The sequence below is a fragment of the Nematolebias whitei genome, chromosome 8 (genome assembly GCF_014905685.2).
Source record: "Nematolebias whitei isolate Nwh7 chromosome 8, NemWhi1, whole genome shotgun sequence".
NCBI lineage: Eukaryota > Metazoa > Chordata > Actinopteri > Cyprinodontiformes > Rivulidae > Nematolebias > Nematolebias whitei.
In genome coordinates, this window is record NC_056505.1 from 19,132,266 (window position 1) to 19,152,217 (window position 19,952).

General features: G+C 38.1%; 1 protein-coding gene across 1 annotated transcript in view; it reads right to left on the minus strand.

Moving 5' to 3' along the window:
* The window catches only part of vps13a (vacuolar protein sorting 13 homolog A), a 36,791-nt gene that overhangs the window by 6,741 nt on the left and 10,098 nt on the right, over positions 1-19,952 (minus strand). The window contains exons 25-59 of the mRNA XM_037681020.1: positions 19,546-19,721; positions 19,039-19,195; positions 18,834-18,913; positions 18,664-18,723; positions 18,302-18,500; positions 18,047-18,163; positions 17,528-17,631; positions 15,947-16,114; positions 15,536-15,843; positions 15,305-15,452; positions 14,982-15,153; positions 14,607-14,731; positions 14,359-14,528; positions 13,784-14,040; positions 13,356-13,540; positions 13,122-13,265; positions 12,664-12,873; positions 12,377-12,520; positions 12,155-12,256; positions 11,913-12,065; positions 11,568-11,829; positions 11,269-11,429; positions 10,955-11,058; positions 10,021-10,327; positions 9,406-9,542; positions 8,959-9,253; positions 8,559-8,663; positions 8,271-8,417; positions 7,240-7,371; positions 7,002-7,135; positions 2,047-2,179; positions 1,783-1,840; positions 1,357-1,528; positions 936-1,089; positions 608-754 (exon numbers count right to left, since the gene is read on the minus strand). Coding sequence (XP_037536948.1) covers positions 608-754; positions 936-1,089; positions 1,357-1,528; positions 1,783-1,840; positions 2,047-2,179; positions 7,002-7,135; positions 7,240-7,371; positions 8,271-8,417; positions 8,559-8,663; positions 8,959-9,253; positions 9,406-9,542; positions 10,021-10,327; positions 10,955-11,058; positions 11,269-11,429; positions 11,568-11,829; positions 11,913-12,065; positions 12,155-12,256; positions 12,377-12,520; positions 12,664-12,873; positions 13,122-13,265; positions 13,356-13,540; positions 13,784-14,040; positions 14,359-14,528; positions 14,607-14,731; positions 14,982-15,153; positions 15,305-15,452; positions 15,536-15,843; positions 15,947-16,114; positions 17,528-17,631; positions 18,047-18,163; positions 18,302-18,500; positions 18,664-18,723; positions 18,834-18,913; positions 19,039-19,195; positions 19,546-19,721 — 5,627 coding nt within the window. The remainder of the gene's footprint in view (positions 1-607; positions 755-935; positions 1,090-1,356; positions 1,529-1,782; positions 1,841-2,046; positions 2,180-7,001; positions 7,136-7,239; positions 7,372-8,270; positions 8,418-8,558; positions 8,664-8,958; positions 9,254-9,405; positions 9,543-10,020; positions 10,328-10,954; positions 11,059-11,268; positions 11,430-11,567; positions 11,830-11,912; positions 12,066-12,154; positions 12,257-12,376; positions 12,521-12,663; positions 12,874-13,121; positions 13,266-13,355; positions 13,541-13,783; positions 14,041-14,358; positions 14,529-14,606; positions 14,732-14,981; positions 15,154-15,304; positions 15,453-15,535; positions 15,844-15,946; positions 16,115-17,527; positions 17,632-18,046; positions 18,164-18,301; positions 18,501-18,663; positions 18,724-18,833; positions 18,914-19,038; positions 19,196-19,545; positions 19,722-19,952) is intronic.

Consider the following 19,952-nt stretch of genomic DNA (forward strand, 5'->3'; position numbering starts at 1 on the left):
AACTAACTAACTAACTAACTAACTAACTAACTAACTAACTAACTAACTAACAGTAGAAGGCAGGTTTCATTTTTTGAGCCAATACAGTTTTTACAACTTCATTTTGTGGATCTACAGAAATTATTAATCTGTTTTAAAATGATTTATAAAACAAACGAACAAAAAAAAAGTTTTCTTCATGCAATACATGAATGCAGTGGTTCCCAACCCTGGTCCCTGAGGAACACCATCCTGCATGTTTTAGTTGTTCCTCTGCTCCAACACACCTGATTTGAATGAAAGGGTCATTAACAGGTTTCTGCCGAACTTAAGGAAGTAATTAAACCACTGAATCAGGTGTGATGGAACAGAGAAACAACTAAAACATGTAGGATGGTGTTCCTCAAGGACCAGGGTTGGGAACCACTGCATTCATGGAACAGTCTGTGCACATATGAACGAAGCTTTCACAACAAAATTAAGCTTTGGAGCAAAAAGTAGAGGCTGTAAGTATAAAACCTTTAAAGCATAGCAATACTTTTACAAAGCAGAAGTTTGTTTACTTCTGAGTTAAATTTTAAAATATAAAATGTAAATGTGATGCCAGTGACTTAGAATTTCTTTAAACCTGGATGTGGTGGATTTGGACTCTGTAGGTTTTCTGTCGAGGTGAGACGCTGTATTCAACCTTCACTCCGGGCAGGAAGTGCCTCCTAAGAGGAGCTTCCGTTGGCTGAATCATTTGCATATTTGCACCATTAGTTGTAAATAACACCTGAGAAACAAACAAAATAAAAACATCATGAAGTTTAACATTTACACTAGAAGATGATTAAAAAAAACTAGTTTAATTCTTACCAACTTCAAACAACTGACCAAGTGATTTTATCTTTTAATAATGAACATATATATATATATTTTATATATATATATATATATATAAAATGGTGCACAACCTGAAAGTTGTTCTGCAGTTCAACAGTGACATCGTCATTGGGCCCAGAGTCGATGTACTCCCTGAACTTGCTCTCCAGCATCTCAGTTTCTTTAGTGCTCAGAGTTTTCCATCGATTCTTCTTCTTAGGCTTAAACTCCCAAACCACATCAGAGCTTACAGAGACACGAGAGGAAAAAAATTAAGCAGGTTCAGTTTCGTAAAGCCGGGAATAAATGACTCGTAGTTACAAAGATAAATAAATATTTAACATGGCTGTTTTCCTTCTCTCATTTTGAAAGTTAAGGTGGCATGACTGAATAAATGACGGCTGGTGCATCACTTATTCACACATAGTTGAGGGACGATTAAAATTACAAAACTTTCAGCTGAACAAGTATAATATGTACAACAAACACCAAGTTTTAGTTGCAAATCTGCACCTTGTGATTCCAATATAGGAAACCTCTTGGCTGTTGGTGTTGTTAACCAGAGACACGCCCATGCTCTGTAGTGACAGGATGATTTCCTGTTCAGCCCGCTGCACCTTTTCATTGTCGCACAGCAGTTTGTAGATCTGTTGATCCTCGGTGAACAGCACAACACGCTGGAGACCTTTGTATCAACAACAACAAACAGCTCAAATAATTGGACCAATAAAACACAGCCTTAAGGAACTTAACGATGAACACAAGTTAGAACTGACTGACTTGTCATCAGGTCAGAAACAAGTTTTGTAAATGTTAGTACGGCCGTGTTCTTGGAATATGGCCTTGCACGAGATCAAAACAAACTAGAAACTGTGAACATCATTTTATGTCAGCATAAAAAGAAAGAATCCAGGACATGTCAAGATTCTTCAACTTTACCTTCAAAAAAAGAAATCACAAAAAGTTTTCCTTCTTTGTTCAGGTCTTCTCTCAGGTCCTAGATATGTCAAAGCAGATGTCAAATAGTTAATATATAAAAAAATTATTCAGCCTGTTACAAAATCCTAAAGAACTAGCTTCAGCTACAGAACACCTGTTTTGTTTAACTAATGTAATGTCCTGAAGAAAAGATCAGTGTAAGAAAATAACCCGAGCTTTGATGTAAAAATCTCACAGTTTTTTATAATAACTCAGGTAAAGTACCTCTTCATTCTTCAGCTTCCCGCTGTAATTGCCACACTTCCAGCAAAGCTCTCGGGACCCAGTGGGCTCAGTCCAGGTGTAGTGCACAGCTTTCCCAGCCTCCAGCTCCTCTGACTCTGTCTCCATCTGAGAGCTAAATGGCACACAAACAGTTTCAGCACCCTTAGAACTGAAACATTGTTGAAAACAAGACGAGGAGGAAAATACTGTAAATAGAAAATAACAGTAAAGCAGAAGACATTACAGAACCCATCTACCCAAAATACAACAGCAAGTCAACGGTCTTAAAAAACAACAACAACACAAAACCTGTCTTTTTAAATAAAAGAGCAGCTAAAAGAGAAATATGACAGAACATGAGCGTACACCAGCAGCACACGAGACATTCCCATTGTCTTTCTTTTGTTAGATGCAGGTCCAGCTCACACTCGGACTAATCTTCATTTCGACAGAAACAAAGCACACATAGGAAAATGAAATACGGCAGCCACTCTACAAATGGAGAGATGAAAAGTTAAGGAGGCCTCAACGCAACATTTCTAACCGCAGCAGAAATGTTGGAAAGAGAAAGAGCATCTTTGGCAGAATCCCATCAAGTCGGCGGCAGCAAGTTATTTCTACAAGCAAAGAAAATAAATTACAGAGGCCTAACTTTAAAAGTTGTAGATGTGTAACCTGCGCCTTTTAAAATATTCAAATTATAAAACAAGATGAGGATAATATAGTAGCTAGTGCAACATACTGTGCAGGAAAAAGCAAAAGAGCTGTATGTTGCTGTAGAGAAGGGAGCAGATTACACAAACTACACAGAACTGACCACACTCGGCACTCAAACCTACGGTGTCCCCTCTAAGCTGCAGTGACTTTTGTTGGTACATAGATTTATATTTCCTTGATTTATTGTGTGAACGCTCATGAAGCATTCACTCTATTGTGATCAGTTTTTCAGCATCTTCCTCGTTCTGCAGTTTTCAAGCTATTTCAACTAATAATTTCTCAAAAGGTTCAGCTCTTTCAGGACAATCCTGCTATGACTTTTGGTATTGGTGCAACTTTAGCTTTTTGAAATATTTAGCCTTTTCTGCCATTTATTTTTACTCATAGAAAAAGAACTGGGCTCATTTTACATCCTTCAAATCTTTAGATACGTTTTCAACCTTTTACTGCTCCTTTCACATTTTGTTCTGGTTCAGCTTCTTTTAGCTTCCTTGTGCAAACTAAAAAAAAAAAACTTCAACTATTTTCAGCTCATTTCAACTGTTCTGTGCTCCTTTCAGATTATTTCTTCTAACTACCAGTACAACATGTTTATACTTCTTCTAACTTGTTTCTGCTAATTTCAGCTTGTTATGTTCCTTTCAGCTTATTTCTGCAAGTTTCAACATTTTTTTTGTTGCAATTACAGCTAAAGTATAGCTGTTTTTATGCTGATTTAAGACTTTTCAGCTAATTACACATTTTTTTTGCACTCATTTCAACTTTTTCCAGACAAATTCAAGAAAAATGTATTCTCTCCACTTCCTTCTTGTAATTTTAGCTTCTTTATGCTTTGTAGCTACTTTTCAGCTGTTTTTTTTGTTGATTTTTTGCTCATTTAAATTTTTTCAGATAATTTCCAGTTTTTGTACTCAACTTTGCTTCACTCTGCCTAATTGTGCAAATGTATTCTTGCTGCTTTCTTCTGCTAATTGAAGCTTGTTCTACCTTTTCAGCTAGCTTTTTAGCATTTTGCTCATTTCAGCTTAATACAAGTTTTTGTGGTAATTTTTGCTACTTTCAGCCTAATTATCTTCTTTATGCTAATTTCAGCTAGTTATGCTCCTTTTAGCTTGTTTTTGCTTGTTTCAGCTTTTTCCTGCTAGTTCAGTTTCAATTTAGTTGTTTCCATGCTACTTTTAGCTTTTCCAGCTCATTCCACATTTTTAGCTTATTTCAGCTCTTTCTGCTTCCGTCTTGTTGTTTAAGCGTCTTTCTGACTTTTCAGCTAATTTTCTGCTTCTTTTTTGTGCTAATTTCAGTGTTTTTTAGCTAATTTCCTAATTTTTGTGCTCATTTCTGCTTATTTAAACCTAATTCAGAAAACATGTTCTTTCTGATTTATTTGGTTAAATTAGGCTTGTTCTTCCATTTCAGCTACATTTCAGGATGATTTTTTAGCTAATTTCAGCTATTTTTCAGCAAGTTTTTAGCAATAAGCATTCATTTTGCATTTTCGCAGGAAATACATTTTCTCTAGTTATTTGTGCATTTCTGTTCATAGTGCTTGAATCTTGGATGTGTTCCTTTTTCCAAATATTACTACTCCACAGTGTCCTCAGCTGCTTATTAAGTCTTCATAAACTGTTTCAATCCTTTAACCTGTTACTGTAGTTTTTATTCAAAACAAGTACATGTGATTTGTTTTTATGGTTTCTGCATAAATTTATTTTACATATGTGTTACACATGTGTATTATATTACAGATGTGTATTTATGTTTACTTTTGAGTACCTTTAACCTTTGTAAATTAAATGTTATAATTTTTATTTGCCTTAATTTGATTGCTTCTATGTAAATCAGGTGTCATGTGTTGTAGTTAACAACTTTTAAGTAGATTAATTTTTTACAGATTTGCTATTATTTCCTGCTTCCGTTCGTTATTCCAGAGTTTAATCCTGAGTTCAGAGTGTGTCAGAAGAGTTTCTACATTTCAGATTTTCTACCTGTCCTCCTCCGACGAGAAGGAAAGGTCGAGCAGCTCTTCAGCCAACCATGTGGCTTCCTTTCGAACACTGGGTGACCCACACAACACACAAACACAAATTGGTATCGGGGGAAACAGAGACACTGTTAGTTGTTATTTACAAAGTTGTTTAGGGCTGCCACAAAAACATAAAAGTTTTGTTACTCCAACATGTTATAGCATAAACGCAATGCAAATGCAAGATCCTACAACTGTGGTCTTTGGTGAGCAAGGTGAAAAGACTTCAGTCACACACACACACACACAAACATTAACAAGAGAAACCTGGGGTTCAGGTGAAAGAGCCATCATCCATCAGTCAAAAGCTCTGAAGTTCAGTCTCCCAAAGCTGCACTCCTTGGTGTGCACCGAATAACGAGCACTGCATAACGTTTGTGAATGGCTGAATAAAAGTCCTTACAAAGTGACTTCTTGAACCTTGAAGGTTTAAAAGGCCTCTTTATTCTCTTTTCTGTTGACCTGTTTTTTACTTTCCACTCAAGAAGGTGGACATGCTCTGATTTATGTGGCTTTAATATCAACACAAGAAGCCTCATCTACTACTCTGGAAAAAAAAGGGCACAACTTTGTGGATTAGGTACGACCTCCTGTGAGCAGAGACAGCGTTTTCAGCACAACATCCACAGACTGTGAGATACATGTGACAACATCAGCTATGGGACAAAATCCAGACCAAAAGGTCCACATGGACTCATCGTCTCTGTCAAAAAACAGCTTTAACCCTCAAAGCACCTTAGGGGCTAAAACACGTCCATTCTTTGTTCTAGTCAGTTTAAAGACTAATTTCATTAAACTTGGCCAGGATTTGTTTTAAAAAAAAATTTTCATGACCCCCTCTATCGCAAGGTGTATTGAATAGATCTGCATAACGCATTCACTCTTTACCCTAAGGCTCGATTTGGTCCCAATGACTCCCATTAGAACCACTTATTGTTGATGTATTGTAATATTGAAATAATGTTTTTTTTCATGAATACGTAATAAATCTAAGCCTCTACCTTCAAATGTATGAAATTAATGTATTCTTAGTTTAGCGTATTTCTTAGATCATGTCTTGTATCTTATTACTGTTTTTCTTTACAATTTGTATTTTTGTTGGATGTAACTGGGACCATGTGTACATAGTTTCGTTCCATCTCATGTACCACATGTGAATGACAATAAAGAACCTTGAATCCTTGAAAAGAAATGGAACACAGGTTTTAGGTAGGATGACCTCCCCTAACCCCCCAGGGGCAGCACACCTTCATTACATAAGAACTTCATCTGAGGCCTGGTTCTCTTATCTTGCAAAATGCATGGAGGTTCAAAAATGGTCTCAGTGTGTTAGGATCAATATTAAAGAGTGGTGTGAATGTTGCTGAGAAGTGTGTGAGTGAAATTTAAGTAGTCAAAAGCCAAATGGACGCTGTTTATATTTTTTTCTTGATCAGGAGAGAGCCTCCTTCCTCCAGTTGGATACATGGCATAACTTGTTTACACAGGTTCATGTTTTGAAGTATACTGGCTGCTCATTTCTCCAGCAGACAGCCATGAGAAGCCTGGCAGTAGAGGAAGTAAGTTAACAGGTCTCTGTTGTAAATGAGTCCTCGTGGCTCAATGAGACTAATCTATATAAACAAAGGTTGAATGAATGAATGCTAGCTGTAATTTTGCAGTCCTCTGAGAAGAGTGAGCAAGATGAGGAAGATGTTACTGGTAGTGAAGATTCCTCTGAGGGTCAAGGGAGGAATTCCTGCCAGTCACAGACAGGCCTTGTCAAATATTCCATTTTGCCCCTCATTTTTTTAAATGTTGCATAGTTTGTGTTAAATCAAGGGTTTTTATGACAAAAATGGTATAAAAATGTAAAAAATATGAAGAAATTTGTTTTTTTATCTACAGTTGGGTTTGAAGTTGTTGAACAGATGTGATGCAGTGGAAGTAAAAAAATAAAATGTATACATGACATTTTTATTACTTTTGTGAGTTTTTAGTACTAGATACATTTTCAAAGTAAAAGACTGCAGTGAACGTATGCAAAAGTAAAAACTATTTCATGAAACCAGTTCAGCCATTTTCAACAAATGTGTGGTGATTATGTAAAATCACAATGAGCAAGTTTATTTTATTGTTTTGGATAAAAAAAGATTCCATCTTATCGTGTTAGAATGGTGACATATGATGATAACTTAAAATGTTTGTTCTCATTCTACACAGTCTGTTTTCTTACCTCTGACTGAACTGAAGAGTGTGATCTTTGGTGTGATTGATGATGAGGAAGGGGGCTGCACCATCATGGTACTCAGAGAATCGGATTGTGGCTGAATGCTCCGATAGATTCACATCTACAATAATGCCACCCACCTACAATACAAAAAAATACAAAAATAAACAAACATCAAAATATTTAAAACAGAAGGGCTCAAGTTCTTTGATTAACAAGTGTCCCTATGTGTGTGTCTACTCACAGATTTGTCTAAATGAAGCAGCAGGCAGTTCTCAGGTCGTGTGAAGTCAATAGTCTGAGGAGGCGCTAAACATCCTTCAACTTTGATCTTTAGCCTCTTGGTGTCGTTCTCAGGCCAGAATGGAACAGCAGACTAAAAATCAATAAAACAACCCAGGAGTAAACATAACTAGCTGTTACTTATTGGAAAATAAGTTTCAAACCGAATTCTGATTAACTGAGCAGATCATAGAATAAGTTGTTAAATCAGCTGTTGCATAGTTGTTACATGTTTGGGATCTCACAATAAAGTTGTGGACTTTTAAGTTTATATTCATGAAAGGACTACAATCCTAACAGCTGCTACATAAAAATGTAGAGATTATAGTTGTTAACTTAATAAACTTAAATTGCAGCAGCTTACAAATCAGAGGGATGGATATGCCTTTAGAACACGAATATAAAACATAAGTTGGACTCATTTGCTAAAGTTTATGAATGATTTTGAATGAGTTTGGCAGAAGAGGTGACCTACGACCCATCCCCGCTCCATAACCATTCCTTTTATACAAAATCCTGACACCCACATGAGTTGTCAAATAGTTTGCAGATTGTGAAAATTATTCTTTGTAAAATACAGAAACCTATTATTACTTTTTTACCAACACCAAAGTCTGTATTTGTTTTTTTCATTCAATCTTTATTTATACAGGTTAGTCTCATTGAGTCACGAGGACTCATTTTCAAGAGAGACCTGTTTATTTTATTATTTATAAATGCGATGAAACTGTTGGGGTAAATAAAATAGAGATTGGTTTCCTCTGTACTTGTTTCTGTTAAATAAAGGTTAAACAATAAATTTAAGATGTAAAGTTTTGTTACATTTCAGAAAACGTTTCAGCTTTTGAGGAAGAAGAACGGATGAACGAGCACTTGACTTGTTTCGGTCAAGCTAAACAGAATTCACATATTTTACCATCTTCATCGGATTAGATTATTAAACAAGTGCCAGAACATATATTGTGCATGCACAGTACTCTGTTTAGACCGGACCTGTTCTGGCTCTGCCGCAGTCCAGCTTTCTTGCCCTTCCTCACATATGAAGACCCGGTGCTTGGTTCTGTTGACCAGCGTGTAAAACGGTACGAAGGTCACGATGCGAGTGAGACTGAAACTGCTCGCCTCGATCTTCACGCCAACCTGGGAGCAGAAATCAAAAAACACAACAACATACTTCCAACCTGTTTTATACACAGACAAGTCTTTTAAGTTCTTATGTGAAATGTTAGATTTTACGTATGAATAATTATTAGGAGGGCAGCTTATGCTATAAAGTCTTACCAGGTAATCTTTGTATCTGCCTTTACACTTCATATCTCCATGACTGCCAACTGTGTCCAGAGAGAAATCATCTGATAGGTCACTGTCTGAGATCATCAGTCTAACCTGCAGGTAGACAAAAACCCTTAGAGAAAGCCAAACAATCCGTTTTAGTGTAGTAAAAGTGGGACTGTAGTTTTTAGTGTTCTGAATTTAAGCGAAAATATCTAAAAATGTTTATGTCTTAATAAAAAAAGGCAGATAGCTTTCAAATGTTTGTTTTATTGCAGCTCTATTTAACGTGGACATAAGGAATCAAAGAAAAACAATTTGACAAGTGAAGGGTCAAACTGCGTGAGAATATAAACAAACAAACGCAGTAAATGTGCTGAACTTTGACTTAAAACCTTTTTCTTCTTACCTTGTTGTTTCGCAAAAAGTTGCGAGGCTTGAAGGAGAAAAGCAGGGGCATGTCGTAATCTAAGGGGTGTTTACGGTGGATATCGTCGGCCTTGTACTGCAGCAACCTGCCCGTTTTATTCACCATCCAGTACGGAGAGTGGATGGCAATAACAGTTTGTCCTGGATCATATTTAACATGAACTGCTATGTCCAACTCAGCCCTCTTCCTCTCTGTCCCTTCTCCAAGTTCTTCATCATCCACGTGTAGAGACTGGAACATGATGAAGGTGATTTCCTCCTGGTCACTCTGGAGGCTGTAAAACCAGATTATTTATATCCTGATACATGCTCAAGATTATTTATCCTATTCTATCCTGAAAGGTAAATGAATTAACCATCCTGACTAAATTGTAGCAAAATAACAGAGTATAAAAAGAATTAAAAATATTTAAGATGAAAGTTATACCTGTATTCAGAAGACCAGTCCTGAGCCAAATAATCCACCAGGCGAAGATCGAGTTTTGACTGATTGATGACAGCAGTGTGAAGCTGAGCAGAGTGGCCTGGATTCAGAGTGACTTCAGGGGCAGAAACTCCATTTTCCTGTTAACCCACAGCCAGCGTAAAACAATAAGTTTGAGGGAAAGACTCAAAAAAGAAAGTGCTGCCATGAAACAAGCACTGCTTCAATTGAAGTTTGGGATGTGCTGTGTTACAGAAAAGTGTCAGAAATTCAATGTTGTAAGGTACTGTACTACTACTTTCAGTTTATTGTTCTCCAGTTTTGAATGAAGCCGTTACTGACATACAGGAGACAAAAAAAAACCCCTCCTACATTAACATTGTTTTTTGAAGAAAAGCAATAAGCAGTGTGTTGTTAAATGTCCCATTTTTGTAAACCGACTGCACGACTTTCAGGAAATGACCTTCATAGTGGCAAGTTAGAGAATCAAAACGTAACTTTATGGAGAGCTAAGGAGCTTCGTTCGTTTATTATATACAGTCTATGGCTGTTACATACAAACCTATATGTTTTTTTTTTGTAAATTGACCTAATTGGCGATTACCATGCACATCTCACCTTTAGTTTGTAGGCAATGGGATGAGGCAAAAGGTTGCGCAGCAACACAGAAGGCCAGAGGTGCAACACAAAGGGCATGTCAAAGAGGTCCCCATTGCCTATAGTGTGTTTGAACGTCACAGCTTCCTTTAATGGCACAAACTTGATCGTCATCCCACCATGCTGTTCCCCACGGCGACGGCAGGTCTGCTTCAGCCCTATTCCAGGTTGTAGGTTGCTGACATCCTCGTAACTAAAGCCCTCTGACATCTCAAACTGATGAGCGTCAGCTCCGTCATCTATTACAGGCTGCAGGCTCAGTTCAGACCTGAGGAGGACAGCAAGGAGCAGGAAAAATTCTGGAGCAGTTTAAGTAAGAAACAAACAACAACAACAAAAAAACTGTAACATTAGTGTATCTGGCTCCCCCGCTTGGCCTTAAATTGACCAACTATCTCAAACTCTCCTGGATGTTATGTGAAAGCTCTGCTCCACCCCTCCCCTACCCACTCCCTTCTCGAGGACATCCGTGGATCTGTGTCAGAGCTGAGCCGGCTGATAAGACACTGCACCATCTCTTATCAGGACTATGGAACTATTTGGCAATGTCCACGGACAACTCACCGCCTTCATCGGCCTCCTCATGCATAAATGTATTATGATGTCATCAGTATGTTGCGGTTTCTGTGCTGAGGTCTTTTGTTGCAACTTTCACAATGTGTCCCGTCTAGGACACAATATGAGACAACTTTTTTTTTTATATCTCCCTTCCCCTCGTGTTTCTCTTTTCCTTATCTAAATGAAAAGGGCAGCACCTCCTGAGGGAGCAGCCTCAGACACCTCCGTCTCCTCAATGTCTTTGTTTATGTTTTCTCGGCCAGGCTGTACTGAGATATAATTTTGTTGTGCTTGGTGCAATGACAATAAAGCTGATTCTGATTGTGTTTCCACTCACCTGTACGAATCCAGAGGCACACAAAACTCCTCATTCGGATCAGCTATACCCAGACATACTGATCCCTCCAAAACTTTAAACGGTATCAAGAAATGATTAATAATCTACAAAAGAAAAAAAGAAAAAATTATTTGGCAACGTGGACTTAAAGTTGTGTTTCAAAAACAGTTACATTAATTTAGGCGAGTTCAAAAACTTGAAGAAATGCTATAAAGTTATATTTTGTGCAACGCTGTCTGATGCTCAAAAACAATAAAAAAAAAATTAAAAAAAAATACAAAGAAAAAATATGTGTAAAATTATAATTGGTGTACTTGGAAAGGAGAGCGGATCTTGATGTACTTGCTGCCCTCCATAGAGGAAACTTGACAGACCAGGAAGCGAGTGACTCCTGAGTCTGTGTGCATGACGCTGTACAACCCTCTGCCCACTTTGACCAGGGGGATCACACTGGCTGATGTGTGGCCCTCTGGAGCTGAAAAAAGCAGAAGACACAGTCTGAAATATAGAATGGACATCAAAATAACATTTTTTCATACAACAAACTTTGACAGTTTAAAAAATGTATTTATATGAACTAGTTAATGATAAAGGAAGTGTAACATTAACTTACTGGGCTGTAAGTAGTAATCTTTTTCACTCAGGGAGATCATTGCTGAGAACTGATCAGAGTCTGTTTTAGTTAAATAGTCCATCTCGAAAGTTTCTCCAATCTGCAGCTTGACAGTGTGGTTGTTGGTGCTGTCCTTGTTGATTGGAGAAAACATCTCACTGTGGCGGACGGACACTGGAAGTCCCAGCATGTTTTTCACAACAAATGGAGCTTCATCTTTTTGAGAACACTCTGTGGTCTGTTTGGCAGCCTCTGCAAACGCCTGAGGAAAACCAGAAACACAATGATGACGTGCATCTCTTCACTCCTTTAAAGATGCACCTTCAGTAAAAACAAGCGTCTTACTGTGCCCAGGTTACTCAGCATGGTCAGCCCACATTTGGACAGTGTGATGTTGAGCTGGTCTTTACTCCGGATGAAAATCGCTGTCTTGTAGTCTGGGACATTGCCATCGATTTCATCTGATGAAACAGATGAGTTGACTGGCTTCTTTTTCATCTGATTAAGGAACAATAAACTGTTAGACATATTATAGTTATACTGTATGTGCATGTATAAGAACACTATGTGCAACTATTTCACACAACCTTCAACTCCAGTTTCCATGGTCTGAAACCTTCTCCTGTCTCGTCTTCTAAGGGTTCCACCAGTGGCTCCCACACCCCCAACATCTCATTATAATAATGCATCTAAAAACAAAGCATGGCACAACTTACAGATTCTACAGTAGCATGAGTTTATAAACAGTGGAAAAACTAGCATATGAAACAGAAAAAAGTACAGCTAGTGAAATATGGTTCTGTTTTTACCTCAAGGTTGAGCTCACTGTGTAAGTTAATGAGTGTGGACCAGTTTTTCACATCTCCATGAAAGGAGGACTTGGTCAGAAGCATGGGGACAGTGCGATGTCCCACTCCAGCCTCCAGAGTCAGACAAATTGAATTTATGGTAACCTGCAGCGACAGAAAGACAAAGACACGGGACAGCAAGCTGTATCAAGCAGAAAACCACTTCAAAAAAGATAAATAAAATGTGAAACTTTATGATAAACAAGTACTCATAAATCAGTTGTATATTATAATTTGAGGTTAAGCACTTTTAAGGACTCTCCCTGGGGAATCAGTGGGGTCAGTGACTTTGTGTCTTCATCCTCTTCCTCTTCCAAGAACCAAAGTTTGAGCTCCTTCCAGCCTCGTTTCTCCCAAAGATCCACATGAACAGGCCTGTCCTGCTCCTCGGGAGTCTCCGCTGTGGGGCTCAGTGCCGACTGGATGGTAATCACCGTGTTGATGATGACAGGGGACACCTGAGCAAAGAGTCACACAGGAGGTTGAAAGTTCAATTTTTTTTCTCAGCTAACTTTCTTAAACTGATGCCAAATGTAAAATAATAATAATAATTCAACAGATTTTCTAGTAAACTTGAAAGAGAGGTTGATGCTCACTAACAACGCAGCTGGTTTAAAACATTGTGCTTATCAAAAATAAAATGTCCAAGAAACATTTGGTTTTAAGAAGGACAATTCTGAAGGTGTGAAATAAACCAAACAAATACCTTCATTGAGAGAGTGTTGATGGAGACCTCCATAGCCTGAGGGGAAGTTGGGGACTGAGTACTGTTAAAGAACACCTGGCATGGTTGCAGAACAGTAGTCACATTGTTTTTCCTCTTCTCTCTTAAGAAGGGGCACGCCATAACCTACGATAATCAAAAAAAATAACCCAACATATTCTTAATAACTTTTTTTCTTTTCAAATTGTTTCAATGTTGAAGGTTTAAAATCTAAACCTTTAGCTCTTTGATGACTGCACTCATCTGTGACCCCTCGGCACTACTCTTCATTTGCAGCTCGCACTGTGTGGTCATCACCAGGGCTGGCGCATCAGCACGAGTCAGATCAGCCACAAACACAATTTCTGGGTTGCGCACCACGACGTTCATCTCTGTCTTCGACACTGGGGCTAGAGCCGTACCTTAGAGAAGAAAAAATAAATCATCACCAAACACCAATGTTTGTCATCAGACAGATTACTTCAACTATCATCATAAATAGCATTTCTACAATTATCAACATCCAACTCAACTTGTGAAGAAACGGTAAAAATAAATTAGATAAATATGAACGTTTGATTTGGATGATTGTCCTATTTTAGATAAGTGAGGTTTGCATTGGCTAAATCGATTGGATCCGACTATATTTGAAAAGACAAACTCACTCGAGTCTTTTGATGTGACAGAGGAGTTAATGTTCTTTTTTTCTCCAGCTCCAGTAATGTTTTTAGGTTGTGCCCCCTGAGCAAAGCCCTGCTGGGTGGCTTTAAGAAAGATGTCAGCCACGGTGAGCAGGAACTCCATGCTGGCACACAGGTACACATCCTGCACCAGCGTGTCTAAAACGGTGCCTTCATGGCCCTGACGGTAGTTCACCTCCACCATTATGTTCTGTTCCGCACCTGGCCGCATTGCCATCATCCTGGAGGAATAAAAACAATGCTTTGAAAGAATGTGACCATTTATTACAATGTACTTATCCTTTGAGAAACAAACGTTATAAACAATTAACTTGTGTCAAGCACTAGAGAAAATGCACGTTTCTTATTCACATTTTTATGAAACAAGTTACTGCGACACATCTGAGTCCTTTAACTCTTTAACGTTAAAATATATTTACTCCCCAACCCCAAGCAAAGAACATCATGATAAAGGTTTTCTACAAGTAAGACACTGAATGCTCATCTGTGCATTACTAAAAACAAAGATTAACTATTTTTTAAAGGCTTCTGTCTCAAACCTTGGGGTAACCATCTTTATTTTTGGTCTCTTGTCATCCAGCAGGCACATAGTGAGTCGGACTGAAGCCTTCATGGAGCTGTCAGAGTACATGTAGACAAAAGTGGAGATGGTGTGCAGAGTAAACTCTGCCAGCTTCAGCTGCTCATCATGCAGGTCTAAAAGTTGTACCTATGAAACACAATAAATAAAATAACTCGCAACTGAAAGAAGAACAGTTATATGTTATCTGTGTCTGTATTTGCATACCACATGCTCATTAGGGCTGTACAGGACCAGCGTCATGGAGTCAAACTTGAAGTCCAGCTTGAGTGTGGTCTTCAACTTGCTGGGTTTCTGCGTCTCCACCACAGCAGCTGTCACCACGGTGTTACCTGTGTCAGTGTCATCGTTTCACAGCTTTAAATTTTTCTGCTAAAATGCAGCAAGACACTCATCCTTTTAGATTTTATAAGCCATTTATGGGTTTTTGTGATCTTGAACTGTCCAACTCCACACTAAAATTAAATTGGTTTTATTGTATGGGGAAACTAATTCAGCTCCTAAAATATTAAGTATATAATATATATACTTAAAACAATGACATAAACACAAATTCTAACATGTATTGTCACATCTACTTACTGCTCGCAGGTCCTGAGGTTCCTGAGTTCTGAAAGTCTTTGTTGGAAGCAGAGTCAGAGGAGCGATCACGGATGGACAGAGTAGCCGGAGGCTGAACAGCTTCAGACTTCTCTGAGAGATTTTCACTCAGAGTCCTCAAGACAACAATCATGTCATCCTGGCAGAGGATCAGCTGTCGGGAGCAAAAACATTAAGCATATCAAACATTGGAAAAAATATCAAAAAGGAGTAATAAAAACTGCTGATTACTAATAAAACAATGGCAGAGCATGTAAGCTTGTAAACGATTATTTTTATAGGTTTTGATGCAAATTACTACTTACATTCATTGGCTTCAGATGAGCAGTGATCTCTATGTCGGGGATGCTGTGGTACCAGTTGGATGACAGATTTCTCTGAATTTCCAAGTCCAAACTAACAGGTTTCAAAACTTGCATCTCTCCCTGAAACCCCCCATTTATGTAAGTGGTTCTGAAACAACAACATCACAACAGTCAAATCTTTAAAATCCCATTTAAGTGAAAGGTGGTCTTCCCTGACAGTCCGTCTCTGACCTGTACATCTTGAGGTCACTCAGCTTCACAGTCATTTTATCCACAACAGGTGGGATTTTAGAATCACTTTTAAAGGGCTGCTTGGCAAAACAGTTCTTGACAGACAGAAGACCAAGATCAGCTACAATGACATTTGACGAGGACGACGACTGAGGGAGGAAGATAACAGGAGCATTGAAGTGGACACTGAGAGCGATTCGAGAGCTCCGCTCTGCCAGTTCCTTCACACCTGAGGCTGCCTTTTCCGCAGCTTGAACCGTCACCTCAGCCAGGGCCTCTTTAGCCTCCTGGAAATTATTAATAAATGCCTGGGAGGGGAAAGAAATATAAAAAAGACTAAGTAACTTCAACTGAAACAGCCCAATATTAATTTCAGTATCACTTGATCATTTTAAAGTATTAGATTCTTACCAGTATGGAGGACACAAACTTGTTGAGAAAGATGACCTGAATACATCCAACTGTCAGCGAGACACAGGTGTCAACTTTAGACATGTCTAGATATGCGTCTCCTTCTGTTGCATCAGTAAAGTTTTTCATCCGGAAGGAAAAAACTTCCTTGTCAGCAATAGAGACAGCCTGAGAAAAGAATCAGACATAATAAAACAGACCAAACATAACAGCAGATTAACTAAATATGCTTCATCTGTGAGCTGCAATTATTATCCAGGTTTGCTACCAAGTAGTCAAACTAGATCAAAATAAACAACAGTAACATCATATATACCGTATTTTCTGCCAGACACGTCGCTCCGCCCTATAAGTCGCATCAGTCTAAATATGTCTAATAAAGTGGAAAAATTCATAAATATGTCGCTTCGTCGTATACGCCACATCTATTATGGGTCACCGCTGACAACCTGGAAATGTGGGCCGGTGTTGTGTCAAAAATCGATTGGCTGCCAAATGGTGGCCGCGGGAGCGTGCAGAGGACAAGAGTTTAACAAGCTTAACACTTAAAAACGATTATTTGTTTGCTTGACGTTATAGCAAAAGTGTGTTTCAGTTTAACTTTTGCTTAATAAATGCACTTTAATGGTCAAATCAGCTGTATTTCAAAAGACAATACACAGAAGTAGGAACACGCAGAGGGACAAGTCGCTGTGCGTTTCATCAAAATTTAACAAGATAAACACTTAAAAACAATTATTTGTTGGCTCGACTTTATAGTAAAGGTGTGTCTCAGTCTAAATATTACTTAATAAAAAGACTAACGGTCAAATCAGCTGCATTTCAAAAGTATTAACTGCCTCGGTGCTCCGGGAGCATGCAAACAGGGAGGAAAAAATGAAAGAGGAACGCTGCGCATTTCTTCAAAATTTAACAACCACCTAAAACAATTTTTAGTTTACTCGAAATTATAGCAAAGATGTGTCTCTGTTGAACTTTTACTTAATAAATGCACTTTTCTGGTCAAATTAGCTGCATTTCGCCGGGGTGGTGCAGCGAAATGAAGCTGTTTTGACGGATGCTCCAAGCAGCGAGCAGAACGAAGGTGGCAGGCGAAGGCAAGTCAATTGTGTCATTAATAGCTGAAGATTCTCAGTCATCCAGGACATGGTGAATTCATAAAAAGTTAAAGACGAAAACAATGAAGTATAAAGTAAAGTATAATAAATAAAGTCCAGTTGTTTTTGTCTTCAACTTTTTTGAATTTGTCATTAATAGCCACTTTACCTTTTACATGATACAACGGCATGCCTTACTACTCGAGTGCCATCTAGCAGCTGAAAATGGTAGTGTTCAAATTTTTCAGTCAGAATGAATGAAAACGGTCATATCTCAGCCAAAAATTGGTTTATAAATATGGGTAAAAAATCCATAAATACGTCACTTCAGCCTACAAGTCGCAGGGCATGCAAATTATGCAAAAAAACAAGACTTATAGCACGAAAAATACTGTACTGTAAATATCGCCAGACTGTAATGACTGCTGACAAAAGTAACAAATACAGGCATCACATTATTAAATTAGCCACTTGCGAGTTCTACCTTCTTATAAATGGCATCTTTGTTGCAGTCTAGGATCACAATGCTCTTCAGGTTGGCTTGGACCTCCATCTCCTTCTTCCTCATCAGGACCTCAGAAACCAGACCTGGGAAGTTGAGAGGGTCACAAAATGGGAGCACTTTCTGTATAAAGTAAGACTTTCAGTGTAAAATATTCAGGTCAGAAAGGGTCCTGGCATTGTCAAACCTTCTTTTAGAAAAGTTCTGGCTGTGATTTCTGGACTGTAAATGTTTTTTCTAAATCAATAATACTTTGATACTTTTTCTGTTATTCTATCAGTGCATAAATAAATAAATAAATACCATTTGTTTGAAGACTACAGGAACCATTGGGAAAGAAAATTAAAGGGCAGAGAAGACATTAATTTTTTTTCCACTTATTTGAGTCATTTTTTATGTTGTGCACCAAAAAACACACACAAACACAAAACTCGTGCAGGAACGACAGCGAATAAAGCAACAGTAGTGGGTTTTTTTTAAGTGTTATCTTTCCTTTCATACCTTCAATACTAATCTCAGAGATTCTGGCTTTCTGTCCTCGAATGAACACTTTCAAGCAGCGCAGATCTGCTCTGATGTGAAGATTCACCACATCTGCATACTTTGACTTTTTTGAAGCTGCCAAATGAAGAAAACAGCAGATAAAAGACGAGTTTCAGCTAAAGAAGGAATAAGTAAATATTCAACATACTTTATTAATTTAAATAAGCAAAATTAACACAAGTTATCAGTTTAACTGTGTGTGATGGTAGTTACTCTTTTTCTTGGCAACAGCAGCTTCCTCCTTCTTCTCTTCCTCCCTTTCAGTCTCTGCCTCCTCCTCCTCTGGGATGGTGGGGAGCTCCTCAGCCCCCCCTTCTTTCTTGGCAGATGGAGGAAGGAGGTTATTGAGAAAGTTCATGGTATTAAGGAGAGCCTCCGTATGGAGATGAACATCCAGGGATGAAAAGGTCACCTGATGAGAAAAATGTAAACATATTGACTGACAAAATTATATAAGAAAGCTAAATTAATAATTTATACATTTTCTGTGCATCATAACCAAAAATCAAAATGCAAAGAAGTTTTTAAAAATGTAATTTATTTGTAATAGCTAAGTGGTTAACATTTCTCCTCACCTTGATGAGCTGCTCTGTATTGTTGTGTTGTGATTTGAACTCAGGACCGTTCTTGTCAGCCTAGAAAGTAAACCCAGTCCAGAACGTAAAGGCATTTTATCTCATTTCTAAAATATTTACTTTAAATTAACAATAAACTGATTTATATCAGTACAAGGGAGCAAAAGTACTTTAGTATACTCCAGGGTAAGCAGGTCAACTTCTGAATTATCTAAGGTGGTGATCAGCTGAACTTGCTTTTCCTCAGAATCTACAAAACAAACAAACAAACAAATCAAGACCAATAAAAGCTGAAGCCAGGACACAACAGAGTTTATGTTATTTTAGGTTTTTGATGCCAAATGATGACAGGAAGTTCTGCTGGGATCTACTGACCCATGTACTCAGGACACTTCAGGCAGATCTCTCGCAGGTAGATGTTGGACACCATGTTAAAGGTGCACAACTTCAGCTCAGTGCCGAGACCCTCGATATCCAGGTGGAGCACTGTGACCTCTTGACCTCCTGACACACGACACAACTGAACAGACAACTAAAAGGAAATGACAAAAAGGTTGTTAGAATAAACAATATTAATAATACATTACAGGGAAATACAAGCATAAAATAAACCCCAAAATACCTCAAATATTTTAAGTTAAAATAAATATAAGTATTACACAACACACAGACGAAAACAAAGAGAAAAGAGCAGAAGGAGCTTGCTTATAAAATATTTCGAAGTCTTCAATTATGCACTTGTATTTGACTAATACAGATTTCAGTGTCTTAAAATGACACTAAAGCTTTACTGCCAAAACAGAATTAACATGATTTAAGTTCCAAGTAGTTCAGGATACATGTAGTCCATGTTTGTCACAAGTTTAACAGGATTTTCTTTACCTCACTGATCTCAAACTTCATGTTGAAGTCAATCATGTTCTTCTGAGGATCTTCTTTGATGAAGATCTTTTTTTTGCTTAAATCTCCGTAGCGCAGAGGCAAGGGATTGTCTGGGAAGAACGGCTTATCCCCGATGGGAGAAGTGGGAGCGTCATAGAACAAATCTTCCTCTGATCCTGTGATGTTTCACAGATAGAAACACACCACAGTGAAGTTTACTGCCAAGTGAAATTCCAGCAACCTTTGTCATTTTATAGAAAATGACCTTCAGGCACAAAAACTGCTGCACAGTGTCACCAACCGATGGCAGTAAACATAGAACTAAGTTGTGTTACCGGTAAATAAAAGAAGGAAATGAGAGTAAAACACAAGGTCACAGCAATTAAAAAAAAAAAAAATGAAGATCT